The sequence below is a fragment of the Rattus norvegicus genome, chromosome 14, assembly GCF_036323735.1.
Source record: "Rattus norvegicus strain BN/NHsdMcwi chromosome 14, GRCr8, whole genome shotgun sequence".
In the NCBI taxonomy this organism is placed as follows: domain Eukaryota; kingdom Metazoa; phylum Chordata; class Mammalia; order Rodentia; family Muridae; genus Rattus; species Rattus norvegicus.
Genome location: NC_086032.1, coordinates 50772925 through 50789601, shown reverse-complemented (window position 1 = coordinate 50789601; position 16677 = coordinate 50772925). Strand labels below are relative to the sequence as shown.

Sequence of the window (16677 nt, the reverse complement as noted above, 5' to 3'; positions counted from 1 at the left end):
GAGACACACCCAGAATATGGCAAATGCATAGGTGAATGCCAGTAGCAAACACCTGAACTGGGAATGGAACCCCTGTTGAAGGAATCAGAGAAAGGACTGAAAGAGCTTCAAGGGGCTTGTGACCCCACACGAACAACAATGCCAACCAACCAGAGCTTCCAGGGACTATACACGGACTGACCCTGGGCTCCAACTGCCTAGGTAGCAATGAATAGCCTAGTTAGAGCACCAGTGGAAGGGGAAGCCTTTGGTCCTGCCAAGACTGAACCCCCAGTGAACATGATTGTTGGGGGGAGGGCAGTAATGGGGGGGGAAGGATAGGGAGGGGAACACCCATATAGAAGTGGAGGGGGAGGGCTTAGGGGGATGTTGGCCTGGAGACTGGGAAAGGGAATAACAATTGAAATGTAAATAAAAAATACCTAAGTTAATAGAGATGTAAAAAAAACCCAAAAACCAAAAAACAAACAAACAAAAAAAGCAAAAACAACAACAACAACAACAACAACAACAACAACAACAACAAAGAACAGACATCCAAGAGATAACAACACAACAAGACAAAACAAGATATAATAAGACAAGGTAAAGGTCATCATATTGAGGCTGTGTTAGGCAACCCAATAAGAGAAATAGTCTCAAGAGCAGGAAAGAGCCTCAGGAACAAACCCACTCCCACTGTTAGGAATCTTATAAAACTAACAGCTATAACATATGCATAGAGTTTTAATCTGTCCTCAAGCCCACTGTGGAAGTATATGTATCATTTCTGTTTCCCAGTTGGAACTCAAGAAGAGTTCAAGTAGATGTTGTACCTCAGTAGTACAATGTTACCGGAGCCAAGGCAGCTAGGAGAACGTTCTTTTATCTTTATCATCTCTGCCTATGCCTGTATAAGCCAAACCTTTGTGTGCTTCCTGCCTGTCACTTCTACCAAAATGGCAAGTTGTCTCTTTTGTCCCAGTGGGGTGTTTGACAATTCTAGAGCCCTCTGGGATGCTTGGATGAATGCTTTTAATGAAAGTCAGCTTTGGAATAGAGTCATAGATGAGAGTTAATCTCTTCACCTGAAGATTCTCAGCTCCTACACAGAAACAACCTTCCATATTCATATTGGTTTTTAAGGCTTAGTCAGTCATGAACATGCTGGTGACTTTTTTTTTTTTTTTTGGTTCTATTCAGGTAGTGACTCAGTTCATACATCTACTGAGCAGACACTATAGCCATCTCTTAAACAGGCTAGATCGGACCTTCTTTGATTTAGAAGAGAAGATAGAGTTATCTTGATGACTCTCATGCCATTGAATTTTTCTTTTGAGCTTAAAAGACACAATTGCTGTCCATACTTCTTTACACTGAACAGTGTCATTTCCGGAAATAAAAAGAATGTTTATTTTACCCATTGCTTGACCTCAACCTTTGGAATTACTGATAGTGTTTTCACTTACTTCTCAAGTTAATATATAAATTATCTTTAATTAAAAAACAAATCTACATAGGAAGTCAGTTGTTCTCTTTTTAGGTTTTTTTTTTTTTTTTTTTTTTTTTTTTTCTGATCTTGTGGCTGGTGTTAATGTCTCCAACACTTGCAAAACTCCGTTCTTTGCTGCCAATTGCTCTCAGGTTCAGAAATCTTGGCTAGCAACGGAATTTAGCAGTGCTGTTTTGTTTTAATTGCAATTATTTTTAGAGTTTCTTTTTGTTTATATAAGCGAACTTTCTTTTAAATAGGCAAGAAGTAGTAATTAAAAACACAATAATTGCTGCTAATATTTTGAACATGCCATTGTACACTGTGCAATGCTTTAAAGGTACATGATATAATTCAATGACTCCTTTCAATGTCACAGGAAAACAGGTATTATTATTCCTGCTTGCTAAGTGAGGAAAGAGGAAAAGAGGGAATACTTCACTTAAGGTCATAAGTGATGAGTACTTGCTGGGAGTTGGGCTTCTTTGTTCCATCTAATACTGCCCTAAAGTCCAGGGAAACAAGGCTGGCATATATGAATGGTGGATGCAGTGTAGGATGTACGGTTTAGATCACTGACTGCTCTTCCAAAGGGCTTGAGTTCAACAATTGAGCAACCACCTGGTGACTCACTACTATTTGTAATGGGATCCGATGCCCTCTTCTGGTGTGTCTGAAGAGTCATATTCATTTTATATGCAAAAAGTATGGGATCTGATTTTCTAGCTTGATACTAGCTTGAATGGTATGTTTACCGTTTCAAATGTGCATTTTGGGCAAAAATGTTTTTCTTTCTTTATATGTGTTCTCTTCATTCGTAAAATATGTATAACTAGGGCATGAGATACACACAAAATTCTGCTGCATAGATTACAGTATTTAACTTCTTAGACTAACTTTTAGTACATGGTTACTAATCAAAATTATTGACTAATATTATGGTCAGGGAATATTATTATCTCCTAAATTGGAGTTTTAAAGAGACCGAGGTTTTGCAGTATTATAACCATGTTTTCTTGGAAAGAAATTTGATTCCAGCCTCAGTCCATACAACACTCTTTGATGGAGAGGCAGATTCTATTGTACTATGGCTCAGTGTTTAGGAACATTTGCTGCTTAGTAAAATGGAACATATTTTAGGTCCCAGAGCCCATATAGGTGGGTTCACAGATGCCTGCAACTCCTAACTCCATGACAGCTGTCACCAAAGTCTCAAAGAGCATCTGAACATGTTTGTGTGCATACATTCTCACAAGCACACACACAAACACAAGCATACACATAAGCTAAATTAAAAATATAAATAAATTGACATTTATATTTCAGGTTTCAAGAGTCTAACATATAGTTGATATATCCAAATTGATTTTGGGTGAAGTGTTACAGCATAGTACACTTAAACATATACTTTTTCTTAATGGAAGTTTTATATTATTTCATAGAATTTCTATGAAAACTATGCTACAAAATAAGTATTCAGATTCAGTGAACATGCTGTACTAAGTATTATGATACGCCACAGTAAACATACTTTATCATTCTTGTATCATTGCTATCAGATAGTGTTTTTGTTTGATTGATTTTAATTTGGGCTGTTAGCCCTGTAACTCTACCTTGGTGTTAGAACACAAAGAAATAGTAAGGGAAATCTTTGTAGATTTGTAGGAAATTGGAAAGTTAGTACAGATATAAACCTTCTTTGATTTTCCTTGAGTCACAACATTCATGAATGCAATATACTGTGAAAGCCAGGAAGGTGACATCATACATGTCTATGTGTAGCTTTGTGCCATCTAATAGCTCAATGAATTATACTTCATACCACAGGTCTAGTTCATTACAACAAAGACATCTTTATACTAATGTCTTCTTGATGCTTACCTATCACCAATCACTAAAAATATTTTCCATTTTGAAAAAATATTTTGTCATTTCAAGAATATGATCTAAGAGAAACAAGGATGTGCAGTTAGCAAAGTATTATTATTTAAAAGCTGTGCATGTTTTAATTTTATCCCTTTTTCATCCTTCAATCATTTTTATTTATATTTTAGTAAACACTATTTTCATAATTTCAATCTGGTTTTTACTTGTTTAAGAACAATTTGTTCATTTATAGTTTGGGTCACTACAAACGAAATTGCAATGAACTTCTGTGATCAAGTCTTTTAAAAAAGACATTGAAGAAGATCTCAGAACATGGAAAGATCTCCAATGCTCATGGATTGGCAGGATTAATATAAAAAAAATGATCATTTTACCAAAGGCGATCTATAGATTCAGTATAATCCCCATCAAAATTCCAATCTAATTCTTCATAGAGTTAGACAGAACAATTTACAAATTCATCTGGATTAACAAAAAAACCAAGATAGCTAAAACTATCCTTAGCAATAAAAGGACTTTCAGGGGAATCACTATCCCTGAACTCAAGGAGTATTATAGAGCAATAGTGATAAAAACTGTGCGGTATTAGTACAGAGAGAGGCAGATACACCAGTGGAATAGAATTGAAGACCCAGTAATGAACCCACATACCTATGGTCACTTGATTTTTGACAAAGGAGCCAAAACCATCCAATGGAAAAAAGATAGCATATTCAGCAAATGGTGCTGGTTCAACTGGAGGTCAGCATGTAAAACACTGCAGATCGATCCATTCTTATCACCCTGTACAAAGCTTAAATCCAAATGGATTAAGAATCTCCACATCAAACCAGATACACTCAAACTAATAGAAGAAAAGGTGGGGAAGAATCTCAAACACATGGGCACTGAAAAAAATTTCCTGAACAAAACACCAATGGCTTATGCTCTAAGATCAAGAATCGACAAATAAGATCTCATAAAGCTACAAAGCTTCTGTAAGGCAAAGGACACTGTGGTTAGTACAAAATGGCAACCAACAGATGGGAAAAGATCTTTACCAATCCTACAACTGATAGAGGGTTTATATCCAAAATATACAAAGAACTCAAGAAGTTAGACTGCAGGGAGATAAATAACCCTATTAAAAATGGAGTTCAGGAGACCGGAAAAACAGTTCTCTGCACCCAAATCCCGGGGCAGGGAGAGCTAAACCTTCAGAGAGGCAGACATGCCTGGGAAACCAGAAGAAACTACACTCTGCCCACATCTCTGACGCCAGAGGAAAACACCAAACACCATCTGGAACCATGGTGCACAGAAGCTCCCGGAAAGGGCTGCACAGATCTTCCTGGTTGCTGACCCACCAAGAGCTCATAAGCAACACCCCACGAGAAAAATTGAGACCACAGGTAAGACAAACTTTTCTGTTCCAAGCAACTTGACTGGTGGCCTCAGGACACACAGAGGCAACATTCTTCTAGGACCGGACACTTCCGGTTTTTAGCTGGAGTCCCAATGTCGCGCTCCCTGCCTCCAGCTCACTGCGCCCAACAACTGTGGGAGAGAGAGCTCATTGCCCAGACAGGTGGGCACTCCTGAGACTACAGAGCAGAAGAGACCACCAACACTGCCCACCCCTGCCCACATCCCAGGCCCAAGAGGAAACTATATATGGCCTCTGGGTTCCCTTGGATAAGGGCACAGGAGCAGCCAATCCACTGCGTCTGAGAAACCACCGGAACCTGAAGGGACAGACCAGATAAAAAGTTCTCTGCACCCAAATCCCGTGGGAGGGAGAGCTAAACCTTCAGAGAGGCAGACACGCCTGGGAAACCAGAAGAGATTGCACTCTGCCCACATTTCTGACGCCAGAGGAAAACACCGAATGCCATCTGGAACCCTGGTGCACAGAAGCTCCCGGATAGGGCAGTGCAGATCTTCCTGGTTGCTGCCCCCGAGGAGAGCTCATAAGCAACACCCCACGAGAAAACTTGAGCCTCGGGAAAACAGGTAAGACAAACCTTCCTGCTCCAAGTGACCTGCCTGGTGAACTCAAGACACAGGCCCACAGGAACAGCTGAAGACCTGTAGAGAGGAAAAACTAAACGCCCCAAAGCAGAACACTCTGTCCCCATAACTGGCTGAAAGAAAACAGGGAAACAGGTGTACAGCACTCCTGACACACAGGGTTATAGGACAGTCTACCCACTGTCAGAAATAGCAGAACAATGTAACACTAGAGATAATCTGATGGCAAGAGGCAAGCACAGGAACCCAAGCAACAGAAACCAGGATTACAGGGCATCATCGGAGCCCAATTCTCCCACCAAAGCAAACACAGAATATTCAAACACACCAGAAAAGCAAGATCTAGTTTCAAAACCATATATGATCATGATGCTGGAGGACTTCCAGAAAAACATGAAGAACTCCCCTAGAGAAACACAGGAAAACATCAATAAACAAGTAGAAGCCTACAGAGAGGAATCACAGAAATCCCTGAAAGAATTCCAGGAAAACATAAATAAACAAGTAGAAGCCTATAGAGAGGAATCACAAAAATCCCTGAAAGAATTCCAGGAAAACACAATCAAACAATTGAAGGAATTAAAAATGGAAATAGAAGCAATCAAGAAAGAACACATGGAAACAACCCTGGACATAGAAAACCAAAGGAAGAGACAAGGAGCCGTGGACACAAGCATCACCAACAGAATACAAGAGACAGAAGAGAGAATCTCAGGAGCAGAAGATTCCATAGAAATCTTCGAGTCAACTGGCAAAGATGATGTAAAGCAGAAGAAGCTACTGGTCGAAAACATACAGGAAATCCAGGACTCAATGAGAAGATCAAACCTAAGGATAATAGGTATAGAAGAGAGTGAAGACACCCAGCTCAAAGGACCAGTAAATATCTTCAACAAAATCATAGAAGAAAACTTCCCTAACCTAAAAAAAGAGATACTCATAGGCATACAAGAAGCGTACAGAACTCCAAATAGATTGGACCAGAAGAGAAACACCTCCCGACACATAATAGTCAAAATACCAAATGCACAAAATAAAGAAAGAATATTAAAAGCAGTAAGGGAAAAAGGTCAAGTAACATCTAAAGGCAGACGTATCAGAATCACACCAGACTTTTTGCCAGAGACTATGAAAGCCAGAAGATCCTGGACAGATGTCATACAGACCCTAAGAGAACACAAATGCCAGCCCAGGGTACTGTATCCTGCAAAACACTCAATTAACATAGATGGAGAAACCAAGATATTCCATGGCAAAAGCAAATTTACACAATATCTTTCTCCAAATCCAGCCCTACAAAGGATAATAAATGGTAAAACCCAACATAAGGAGGCAAGCTACACCCTAGAAAAAGCAAGAAACTAATCGTCTTGGCAACAAAACAAAGAGAAGAAAAGCACACAAACATAACCTCACACCCAAATATGAATATAACAGGAAGCAATAATCACTATTCCTTAATATCTCTCAACATCAATGGCCTCAACTCCCCAATAAAAAGACATAGATTAACAAACTGGATACGCAATGAGGACCCTGCATTCTGCTGCCTATAGGAAACACACCTCAGAGACAAAGACAGACACTACCTCAGAGTGAAAGGCTGGAAAACAACTTTCCAAGCAAATGGTCGGAAGAAGCAAGCTGGAGTAGCCATTCTAATATCAAATAAAATCAATTTTCAACTAAACGTCATCAAAAAGATAAGGAAGGACACTTCATATTCATCAAAGGAAAAATCCACCAAGATGAACTCTCAATCCTAAATATCTATGCCCCAAATAAAAGGGCACGTATGTACGTTAAAGAAACCTTACTAAAGCTCAAAACACACATTGCACCTCACACAGTAATAGTAGGAGATTTCAACACCCCATTCTCATCAATGGACAGATCATGGAAAAAGAAATTAAACAGAGACAGAGACAGACTAAGAGAAGTCATGAGCCAAATGGACTTAACAGATATTTATAGAACATTCTATCCTAAAGCAAAAGGATGTACATTCTTCTCAGCTCCTCATGGTACTTTCTCCAAAATTGAACATGCAATTGGTCAAAAAACAGGCCTCAACAGGTACAGAAAGATAGAAAAAATCCCATGCGTGCTATCAGACCACCACGGCCTAAAGCTGGTCTTCAATAACTATAAGGGAAGAACGACCACATGTACGTGGAAGTTGAACAATGCTCTACTCAACGATAACCTAGTCAAGGAAGAAATAAAAAGAAATTAAAGACTTCTTAGAATTTAATGAAAATGAAGGTACATCATACCCAAACTTATTGGACACAATGAAAGCTGTGCTAAGAGGAAAGCTCATAGCTCTGAGTGCCTGCAGAAAGAAACAGGATATGTCAGCAGCTTGACAGCACACCTAAAAGCTCTAGAACAAGAAGAAGCAAATACACCAGGAAGAGTAGAAGACAGAAAATAATCAAACTCAGAGGTAAAATCAGCCAAGTAGAAACAAAAAGGACCGTAGAAAGAAATCAACAGAACCAAAAGTTGGTTCTTTGAGAAAATCAACAAGGTAGATAAGCCCTTAGCAAGACTAACGAGAGGACACAGAGAGTGTGTCCAAATAAACAAAATCAGAAATGAAAGGGAGACATAACTACAGATTCAGAGGAAATTCAAGAAATCATCAGATCTTACTATAAAAGCCTATATTCACCAAAACATGAAAACCTGCAGGAAATGGACAATTTCCTAAACAGATACCAGGTACCAAAGTTAAATCAGGAACAGATAAACCAGTTAAGCAACCCCTAACTCCTAAGGAAATAGAAGAAGTCATTAAAGGTCTCCCAACCAAAAAGAGCCAGGTCCAGATGGGTTTAGTGCAGAATACTATCAGACCTTCCTAGAAGACCTCATACCAATACTATCCAAACTATTCCACAAAATTGAAATAGATGGAGCACTACCGAATTCCTTCTATGAAGCCACAATTACCCTTATACCTAAACCACACAAAGACCCAACAAAGAAAGAGAACGTGAGACCAAATTCCCTTATGAATATCAACGCAAAAATACTCAATAAAATTCTGGCAAACCGAATCCAAGAGCACATCAAAACAATCATCCACCATGATCAAGTAGGCTTCATCCCAGGCATGCAGGGATGGTTTAATATATGGAAAACCATCAACGTGATCCATTATATAAACAAACTGAAAGAACAAAACCACATGATCATTTCATTAGATGCTGAGAAAGCATTTGACAAAATTCTACACCTCTTCATGATAAAAGTCCTGGAAAGCATAGGAATTCAAGGCCCATACCTAAACATAGTAAAACCCATATACAGCAAACCAGTTGCTAACATTAAACTAAATGGAGAAAAACTTGAAGCAATCCCACTAAAATCAGGGACTGAACAAGGCTGCCCACTCTCTCCCTTCTTACTCAATATAGTTCTTAAACTTCTAGCTAGAGCAATCAGACAACAAAAGGAAATCAAGGTAATACAGATTGGTAAAGAAGAAGTCAAAATATCACTATTTGCAGATGATATGATAGTATATTTAAGTGATCCCAAAAGTTCCACCAGAGAACTACTAAAGCTGATAAACAACTTCAGCAAAGTGACTGGGTATAAAATTAACTCAAATAAATCAGTAGCCTTCCTCTACACAAAAGAGAAACAAGCCGAGAAAGAAATTAGGGAAAAGACACCCTTCATATAGACCCAAACAATATAAAGTACCTCAGTGTGACTTTAACCAAGCAAGTAAAAGATCTGTACAATAAGAACTTCAAGACTCTGAAGAAAGAAATTGAAGAAGACCTCAGAAGATGGAAAGATCTCCCATGCTCATGGATTGGCAGGATTAATATAGTAAAAGTGGCCATTTTACCAAAAGCGATCTACAGATTCAGTGCAATCCCCATCAAAATACCAATCCAATTCTTCAAAGAGTTAGACAGTACAATTTGCAAATTCATCTGGAATAACAAAAAACCCAGGATAGCTAAAACTATTCTCAACAATATAAGGACTTCATGGGGAATCACTATCCTTGGACTCAAGCAATATTACAGAGCAATAGTGATAAAAACTGCATGGTATTGGTACAGAGACAGTCAGAAAGACCGATGGAACAGAATTGAAGACCCAGACATGAACCCACACACCTATGGGCAGTTGATTTTTGACAAAGGATCCAAAACCATCCAATGGAAAAAAGATAGCATTTTCAGCAAATGGTGCTGGTTCAACTGGAGGTCAACGTGTAGAAGAATGCAAATCGATCCATTTTTATCACCCTGTACAAAGCTTAAGTCCAAGTGGATCAAGGACCTCCACATCAAACCAGATACACTCAAACTAATAGAAGGAAAAGTGGGGAAGCAACTCGAACACATGGACACTGGAGAAAATTTCCTGAACAAAACACCAATGGCTTATGCTCTAAGATCAAGAACCGACAAATGGGATCTCATAAAACTGCAAAGCTTCTGTAAGGCAAATGACACTGTGGTTAGGACAAAATGGCAACAAACAGATTGGGAAAAGATCTTTACCAATCCTACAACAGGTAGAGGGCTTATATCCAAAATATACAAAGAACTCAAGAAGTTAGACTGCAGGGAGACAAAGAACCCTATTAAAAATGGGGTTCAGATCTAAACAAAGAATTCACAGCTGAGGAATGCTGAATGGCTGAGAAGCACAGAAAGAAATGTTCAAGATGGATGAAGCAAAGAAGTGCAGGTTGACAGGAACCGGATGTAGATCTCTCTTGAGAGACACACCCAGAATACAGCAAATATATAGGCGAATGCCAGCAGCAATCAACTGATCTGAGATCAGGACCCCTGTTGAAGGAATCAGAGAAAGGTCTGGAAGAGCTTGAAGGGGCTCGAGACCTCATATGAACCACAATGCCAACCAAAAGAGTTTCTACAGACCCTCTAGGTAAGGACTCTTGGCTTTGTCTTTTCCATATTACATTTTAGTGTTTTATAGTTTATGTATGTCTGAGTCTTTTTATATAACAGAAAATAGGGAGTGGCACTATTATTGCTTAAAATTCTACCAATGCATTTTTAGGGGAATTGATGTATTTATAACCCAAAGTATCATTTGCAAATGTACATATTATTAAACTTACAATGAGACTTTCATAATGTGAACTTTAGAAAGCATTTTGCTCAGACGGCAAGACATTTCTCAAGTTGGCAAATGCACTATAGTTTTGCACTACTACAAAACTGTACAACTCCAACTCTGACTGTCAGTTGTCAGTATCTAAGTATTGTTAGTGAAGGCCAACTTTAGATGTTTGTAGATGTGAAATTGAGGTTGTATTCCTTTGAAACAAAAGAGCAGATTCCATAGTGCAATGCTTGGCACTTTGGACTCTGAAAACAGAGGGAATATATTTGGTTATGTTTTTTTATTATTAGTTAGGTTGCATATAAACAAATATGTAGCTATCTAACAAAGATGCAAATTTTCAGATAGGATTTGACACTTTTATTGTATTTTAGCTTTAAAATATGTTATTTGATAATGTTAAATCTATTAATCTTGTAACTTACACTCTTCAAAAACATCAGATTATTCTCCACACTTTCTCATGGCAACCATGAATGGAACAGAGTCCTGATTAGCAATCCCTATGGGTTAATGCAGAAAATGCAGGCACTTCTGGACTGCATTAAGTAGAGGATAGAAGTAAATTTCAGTATTGTATACTTTACCAAGAAAGTGCTTTTTAAAGGAGAGCAAGTGTAGTTTACATAAGTGAAGTAGGTAAAATCTCAGAGAATTAACTTTAAAGAATTTGATGTTCAACGAAAAGCATAACAGCTGCTGCCTTCAATGACCATCGGGTTGTACAAGAGTCAACTAACTCTTCATCCTGATGTGTGTTAGGAAAGTCCAGGTACCACCAAACCTCAAATGGAAGAATGATTATAGACAGCATTAGACTTGACTTGTTGATCTGTCCCTGGACAAAGTCTGGAAGATTGATGGATACATTCCAAAGATCTGAGTGGGGTCATCCAGAGAACCCCAGGCTTCTGTGCACAGGACTAATGCAAACAAAGCATTTCTCATTTTTATTATTAAGAAAATAAAACATGAGATGATGTTTACAGTGAGGGAATATAAATGAGAATTCTAATTCTGCCAAACTCAGTAAGAAGATAGCCCATTGTAGTGTAAGTCTTCCAACACTGTGACAAAATAACTGAGGAAATCAATTTAAAAGTTCAGGAAGGATTCTGAAGAAGTGAAGTGACTCAGTGGTAAAAAAAAAAAAAATTTGTTGCTCACGCAAAGGACTTTGGTTTGACTTCCAACACACACATTACGGTAACTCCAGTTACAGAGAATCTTTTTACTTCTGTGGGCACTATGTGTACATAGTATTTATACATACATACAAGCAAAACACTAGAATACATAATACAAAATAAACACATCTAAAATACTTAAAATAAGGAAAATTTATTTTGGCTCAGTTTTGTCATGACTTTCTGGCAGTAGAATATAACATGGTGAGAGGAATTGGCAATATATCCCTTCAGGAAAAAGACAGAGAACATGGAAGACCTCAAAATAATAGTGCCCCCCAACAAGAAAGGCCCAAAGACCTAACATTTTCTCATCAGGCTCCACATCCTAAATGTTCTACAACCTCCAAACAGCATTAGAGTCATGGACATTTTGGGGGACATTATTTAAGAATGAGTAATAGTGAGTCAACAAAGCTGGAAAAGAGAAGAAATATGGAGATCTGAAAAGTTGGGACAGTTAGGCACAACGTTTGTGAAATAGTCTTTGAGAAATTTAAATAATACTCAGTGTTTTAGCTGACTCAGTCAAACGACCACATTAAAACACATAGAGGCAAACAAATAGAATGAAAACTGAGCAGCTGGAAAGAAGGAAAGGCCAAAGCTGATGGCTTTAATTTTACAAATATTATACCTCAGTTGTCTTTTCTATAGCTATACAGATAAATATATCTCGTACAAAGAGATGAATATTTCAGATCTGAGAAAAACAAAACTAAAGATGAAATTATAATAGATGTTACATGTGTTACATACAGAATAGAAGTAAGCAAGCAAGAATATGTAAATTCACTGAGGGAGACAGAAGAAATGGGCAAATTTGGGTTGGCAAAATGGTCCAGAGATAGGAGTTCAACCCCTGGGCTCCATAGTGGAAGAGAATTGGTACCCTATCAAATTACCTTCTGACCTAGACATACACACTATGGCATATGTACAACCATACTCTTACTTATACATCATATACACACATATGAGAAAGAGACAGAAAGAGAGAGAGAGAGACAGAGAGACAGAGAGACAGAGAGACAGAGAGAGACAGAGAGACAGAGATATTAAATAAAAATCATATTGTAGGCATTCATGATTCACCAAAGAATGATACCTCAGACTCAAATAGTATGCAAACATAAAAGGTGTCTTATTCTGCAGAAGTCCAGCAAGCTGGGGACTCCTATTATCAAGATAGAGAGACAACTAAGTGAGTTTGCAGGCCCTGATTTAAAGGACCTTAGGAGATCACAGGGTAGGTGACCTTTATTTTACTCCATTTCTAAGGACATTCCATTACTGGGGCATGGGGATTAGAAACTGTTGCTGAGAAAGTATCTGAGGAAGTCTGGAAACTGCTGCTGATCCATTTTCCTTGCCTCAGTCCAGGTGTCAGGGCTTCTTCTGAGGGCAGGACTTGCCTGGACTTACACAGTTCTTGTAAAGAGAGATTTAGACCTCATCTCTTGAACTGTCAATCTGAAGCCTGTCATGGAGTCAGTCTAGCCTTAATGTTTAGACGAAGAATAGTTTCTTTAAAAATTTCAGGAGATCTGACACAGAAAGCCTCCACTAAGTCATACTGAGGAGATGAGTTAGCAAAGGGAAGACAGAAGAAAACAAAACCATGAAATACAACTCCTACCAATAATGAAAACAATGACAGGATCCATGTGTGTCAGAGAAGATGTAGACTAAGAACCAGTAGCTGTAACCAAAATGCCTCTAGAAGAGTTTCAGTAATTGCTTAACTAGAATGTTAAACAGAGCCCCAAAGCAAAGACGCAATAGTGTATTTTTTCAAGGAAAATCAAAGAAAATAATTATAAAGGAAGTGAACACTGGAGCTTGACATATAATAATCAAAGTCAGTAAAGGTCTCAGAATTTTTGGAAAAGAATAGAAACAAAAGAAGGTAAGGAGACTTGGGACAGGTGTCATGGGACACTGCATTGCAGAGGGAATGTAGTCCAACACACTGAAGATTAGGGATGGAAAGCAAATTACTTCTAAGTGTAAAGGCAGTGTCAAGAAGTACGTAAACAGCTTTGAGCAAAGTAGGAAAGTAAACATTGACTGACTGAAAGAGAATGGGTGAAGTTGTGACTTAAAGGAAAAAGAAAGGATTCTCCAGTCATTGGTGTAGACAATTTTAAATTGAATTTAAAAAAGAAGAGATTTCTCCATGCACTTGCCACTACTTCAGATAGTATGCATGACAGAAAGTAGCATAGCTAGTTGCATTCCACACATTTTTTCATGAATTCATGGGAAGCCCAGGATTTAAATTGGACAACTAGAATCCATGAAGCTGAAGAGGAAGCACATTTTTGGTTGGTTCTAAGATCATCATGGATATAGAAACCTGAGCCTTTAAGATTTACTGGTGCTGAGGCAGGCAGAACTCTGCAGGGACATGTGACAATGGGGGATAGCTACTAGAGATGGATCTGTATGTAATATTACTAGGAGCAGAGGAATTGGAGCCATGGAAGTGTGGGATGTCGGAGAAAATAGTGATGTTGAGAAGTTTAGACTACAGAGGAGGAATCAGTCTGGTTGACTAAGGACAAGATTTTCCAGACTATGGATGGATGTAGTTCAGTGACCGAATGGTTGTCTACAGAGTGGTAAAGTGACTTCTGACTAGGGATCAGTCTCTGTCCTTGATTCTCAGCAAGGTAAAGAAAGAAAAGAAACAAACAAACAATAAAGGAAATAAGGGGAATGAAGAAAGAATAGGATAGGATAGGATGGGATAGGATAGGATAGGATAGGATAGGATAGGATAGGATAGGATAGGATAGGATAGGATAGGATAGGATAGGATAGGATAGGATAGGATAGGATAGGATAGAAAAAAAGAAAATGTGCGGAGTGTTTCCAACCTATTTGAGAAACATGAAACAGGTCAATGAGGTGGTGGAAGGTGGAATGAATGTTCACCAGCAAGTCTCCTGCTGATTTCTGGAGAAGGATAAACGATATTAAGAGAGGAAGAACTATGAGGTACAATGGATATCAAAATGAGCGCGTTACCTGATGCTAGGATAACACTTTGGAAAACCAGCAAGGATGTGTCAGACCCTTTTCCTAAGTAATCCTCATAAGAAACTGGCTCCAAAGTGCTGTTTATGAAAGCTGTACATGTGGGAGTGATCACAAAACGGGAAAAGTAGTCTGTGATGAAAGAGAGTAGGACAAAGGGACTTCATCAGAATGATGGTCTGAATCACACACTCGAAACAGTGACTATAGGAAAATGGAATCAGAAGTATAAGAGATGGCCAGGGGTTTCCCAGGCTTGTTGGGGGCTATGTTGAGCATACTGCCCATGATCAACGTGCTTGGAGATCTAACTGGTACTGAGATCAGTCAAAAGGTTAGTGTAAAGGACTTCTGTAGAATGTGCGCTGGGTACCTTGGGTATCTGTGAATATTTGTGTGGTTATATTCCTGCGAAAATTAACTAGCTTATGTATTTATCTACTGCATTAGTGTTGACAAAGAGAAATATCTTTTTTGTACCTACACAATATCCTGGAACACGGTGCCATTCAAGAGCAGCCAAGACTCCAACATGAGCTGATTAAAAATATCAAGTGCCCTTTTAATTTAGCATCACATTGTGTGGATGGGGCATAAAATCATGTTATGAAGCCCTTCTGGTTCTTAAGGACATTCACGTAACTAAGCCTCTGCAGACACTAGGACCCTCAGATGATCTTTGGTCTTGGCAGAGTTTCAGCAGCCTATGGGTGGTCTTGTATCTTTCTTTCTCAGAGGTTAAACCTGAGAGCAGGCAGCTTTTATGTGATGAGCTGGTGAGGAGTGTTAGATCAGCACATGCCTAAGCAAGAGTCCTAACTTTACTGTAATTATCTAATGATACATGTGCCCTGACAGAGGCCCTATGGGATAACTTGCTCCACTGGCTAGCTGACTAACTCTCTGAATAAGGTGCTGAGGTCCTCACAGCATCCCTCCTGCTGCGCCAGAGCACAGTCTAGCTCATCAAACTCAAGCATCCTGATGATCTGACTGAGCAGATCTAAGAACTCCTTTGCTTCTGGAAAAGATCACTCCTGACTTTCACTGACAAAATTCGTCTCCTGGCTCGCCATCTCCGCAAGATGGGCTGGGGCCATCTTGCAGAAGAGCTCAAATTCAAATGGGAACATAAGGTGTTCACAGAACCACAGCCCTGGTTTGATGCGGCTGCTGAATAAAGGTGTGTTCATGCTTCCTTTACCCTTAAAAGGAGCTCATGGATGCCAACGATCAAGTGAGACTGTTTCCCAGTTACTGAGTAAGATTGAAGTGAATCTATTTGATAGACTTGCTGGTGGGAAATCGATGAAAACAAAAGAGAAGCTTGTAGCAGAAAGTTTAGCGACACTGCTTTGATGCCAGCGGCCTCTCAGAGTCCTATAGATTCATGAGTGAAACACACACACACACACACACACACACACACACACACACACACACACACACACACACACACCAGTTAATTTTAAATGCCTTGACTAGCTCAAAGACTGGGCAGTTCTAATCCTCATCGTGGCTAGCACCATTTTCCTCAGTAATCCTGGTTTACAGCCCTGTAATTCTCTATTTTATCTTTATTGTCCTGGCTCTGACTAGGCGGCTCCCTAGTGTTTGCTGCCCAAGATGCTTCTGGGCACATTTCTTCTCATCTACATTTTGGGTGATTTTTCCTTCTGCAGTTCTAAATCTGATCCATCTTCCTCTGAATCATGGTAATTTGACTCTTCTTCATTCCAGTTCATTGCCCATGCAAATCCAAAGGTCCTGCCTCAGTCTATAGGCCCAACCATTGGCCGCTGGCTCTTTATTGATCAATCAAAACCCAGTTGGAGAAAATGACATTCAGTTTTTGAACATGCAGATTCCTGATTTGGGGGCTGGATTAATTCAAAGCATTAGAACCAATGCCGAACAGTAGCTTAATCAGTCAAATGAAAACACCTCTGG

At 39.1% G+C, this 16677-nt stretch overlaps 1 protein-coding gene across 1 annotated transcript in view; it reads left to right on the top strand.

The window, feature by feature from the left end:
- The window catches only part of Dthd1 (death domain containing 1), a 103524-nt gene extending 87616 nt beyond the window's left edge, over nt 1-15908 (top strand). The window contains 2 exon segments of the mRNA XM_063273758.1: nt 10263-10297; nt 15586-15908. Of these exon segments, the coding sequence (XP_063129828.1) occupies nt 10263-10297; nt 15586-15908 (358 nt within the window).
- Nucleotides 15909-16677: the final 769 nt, after the last annotated feature.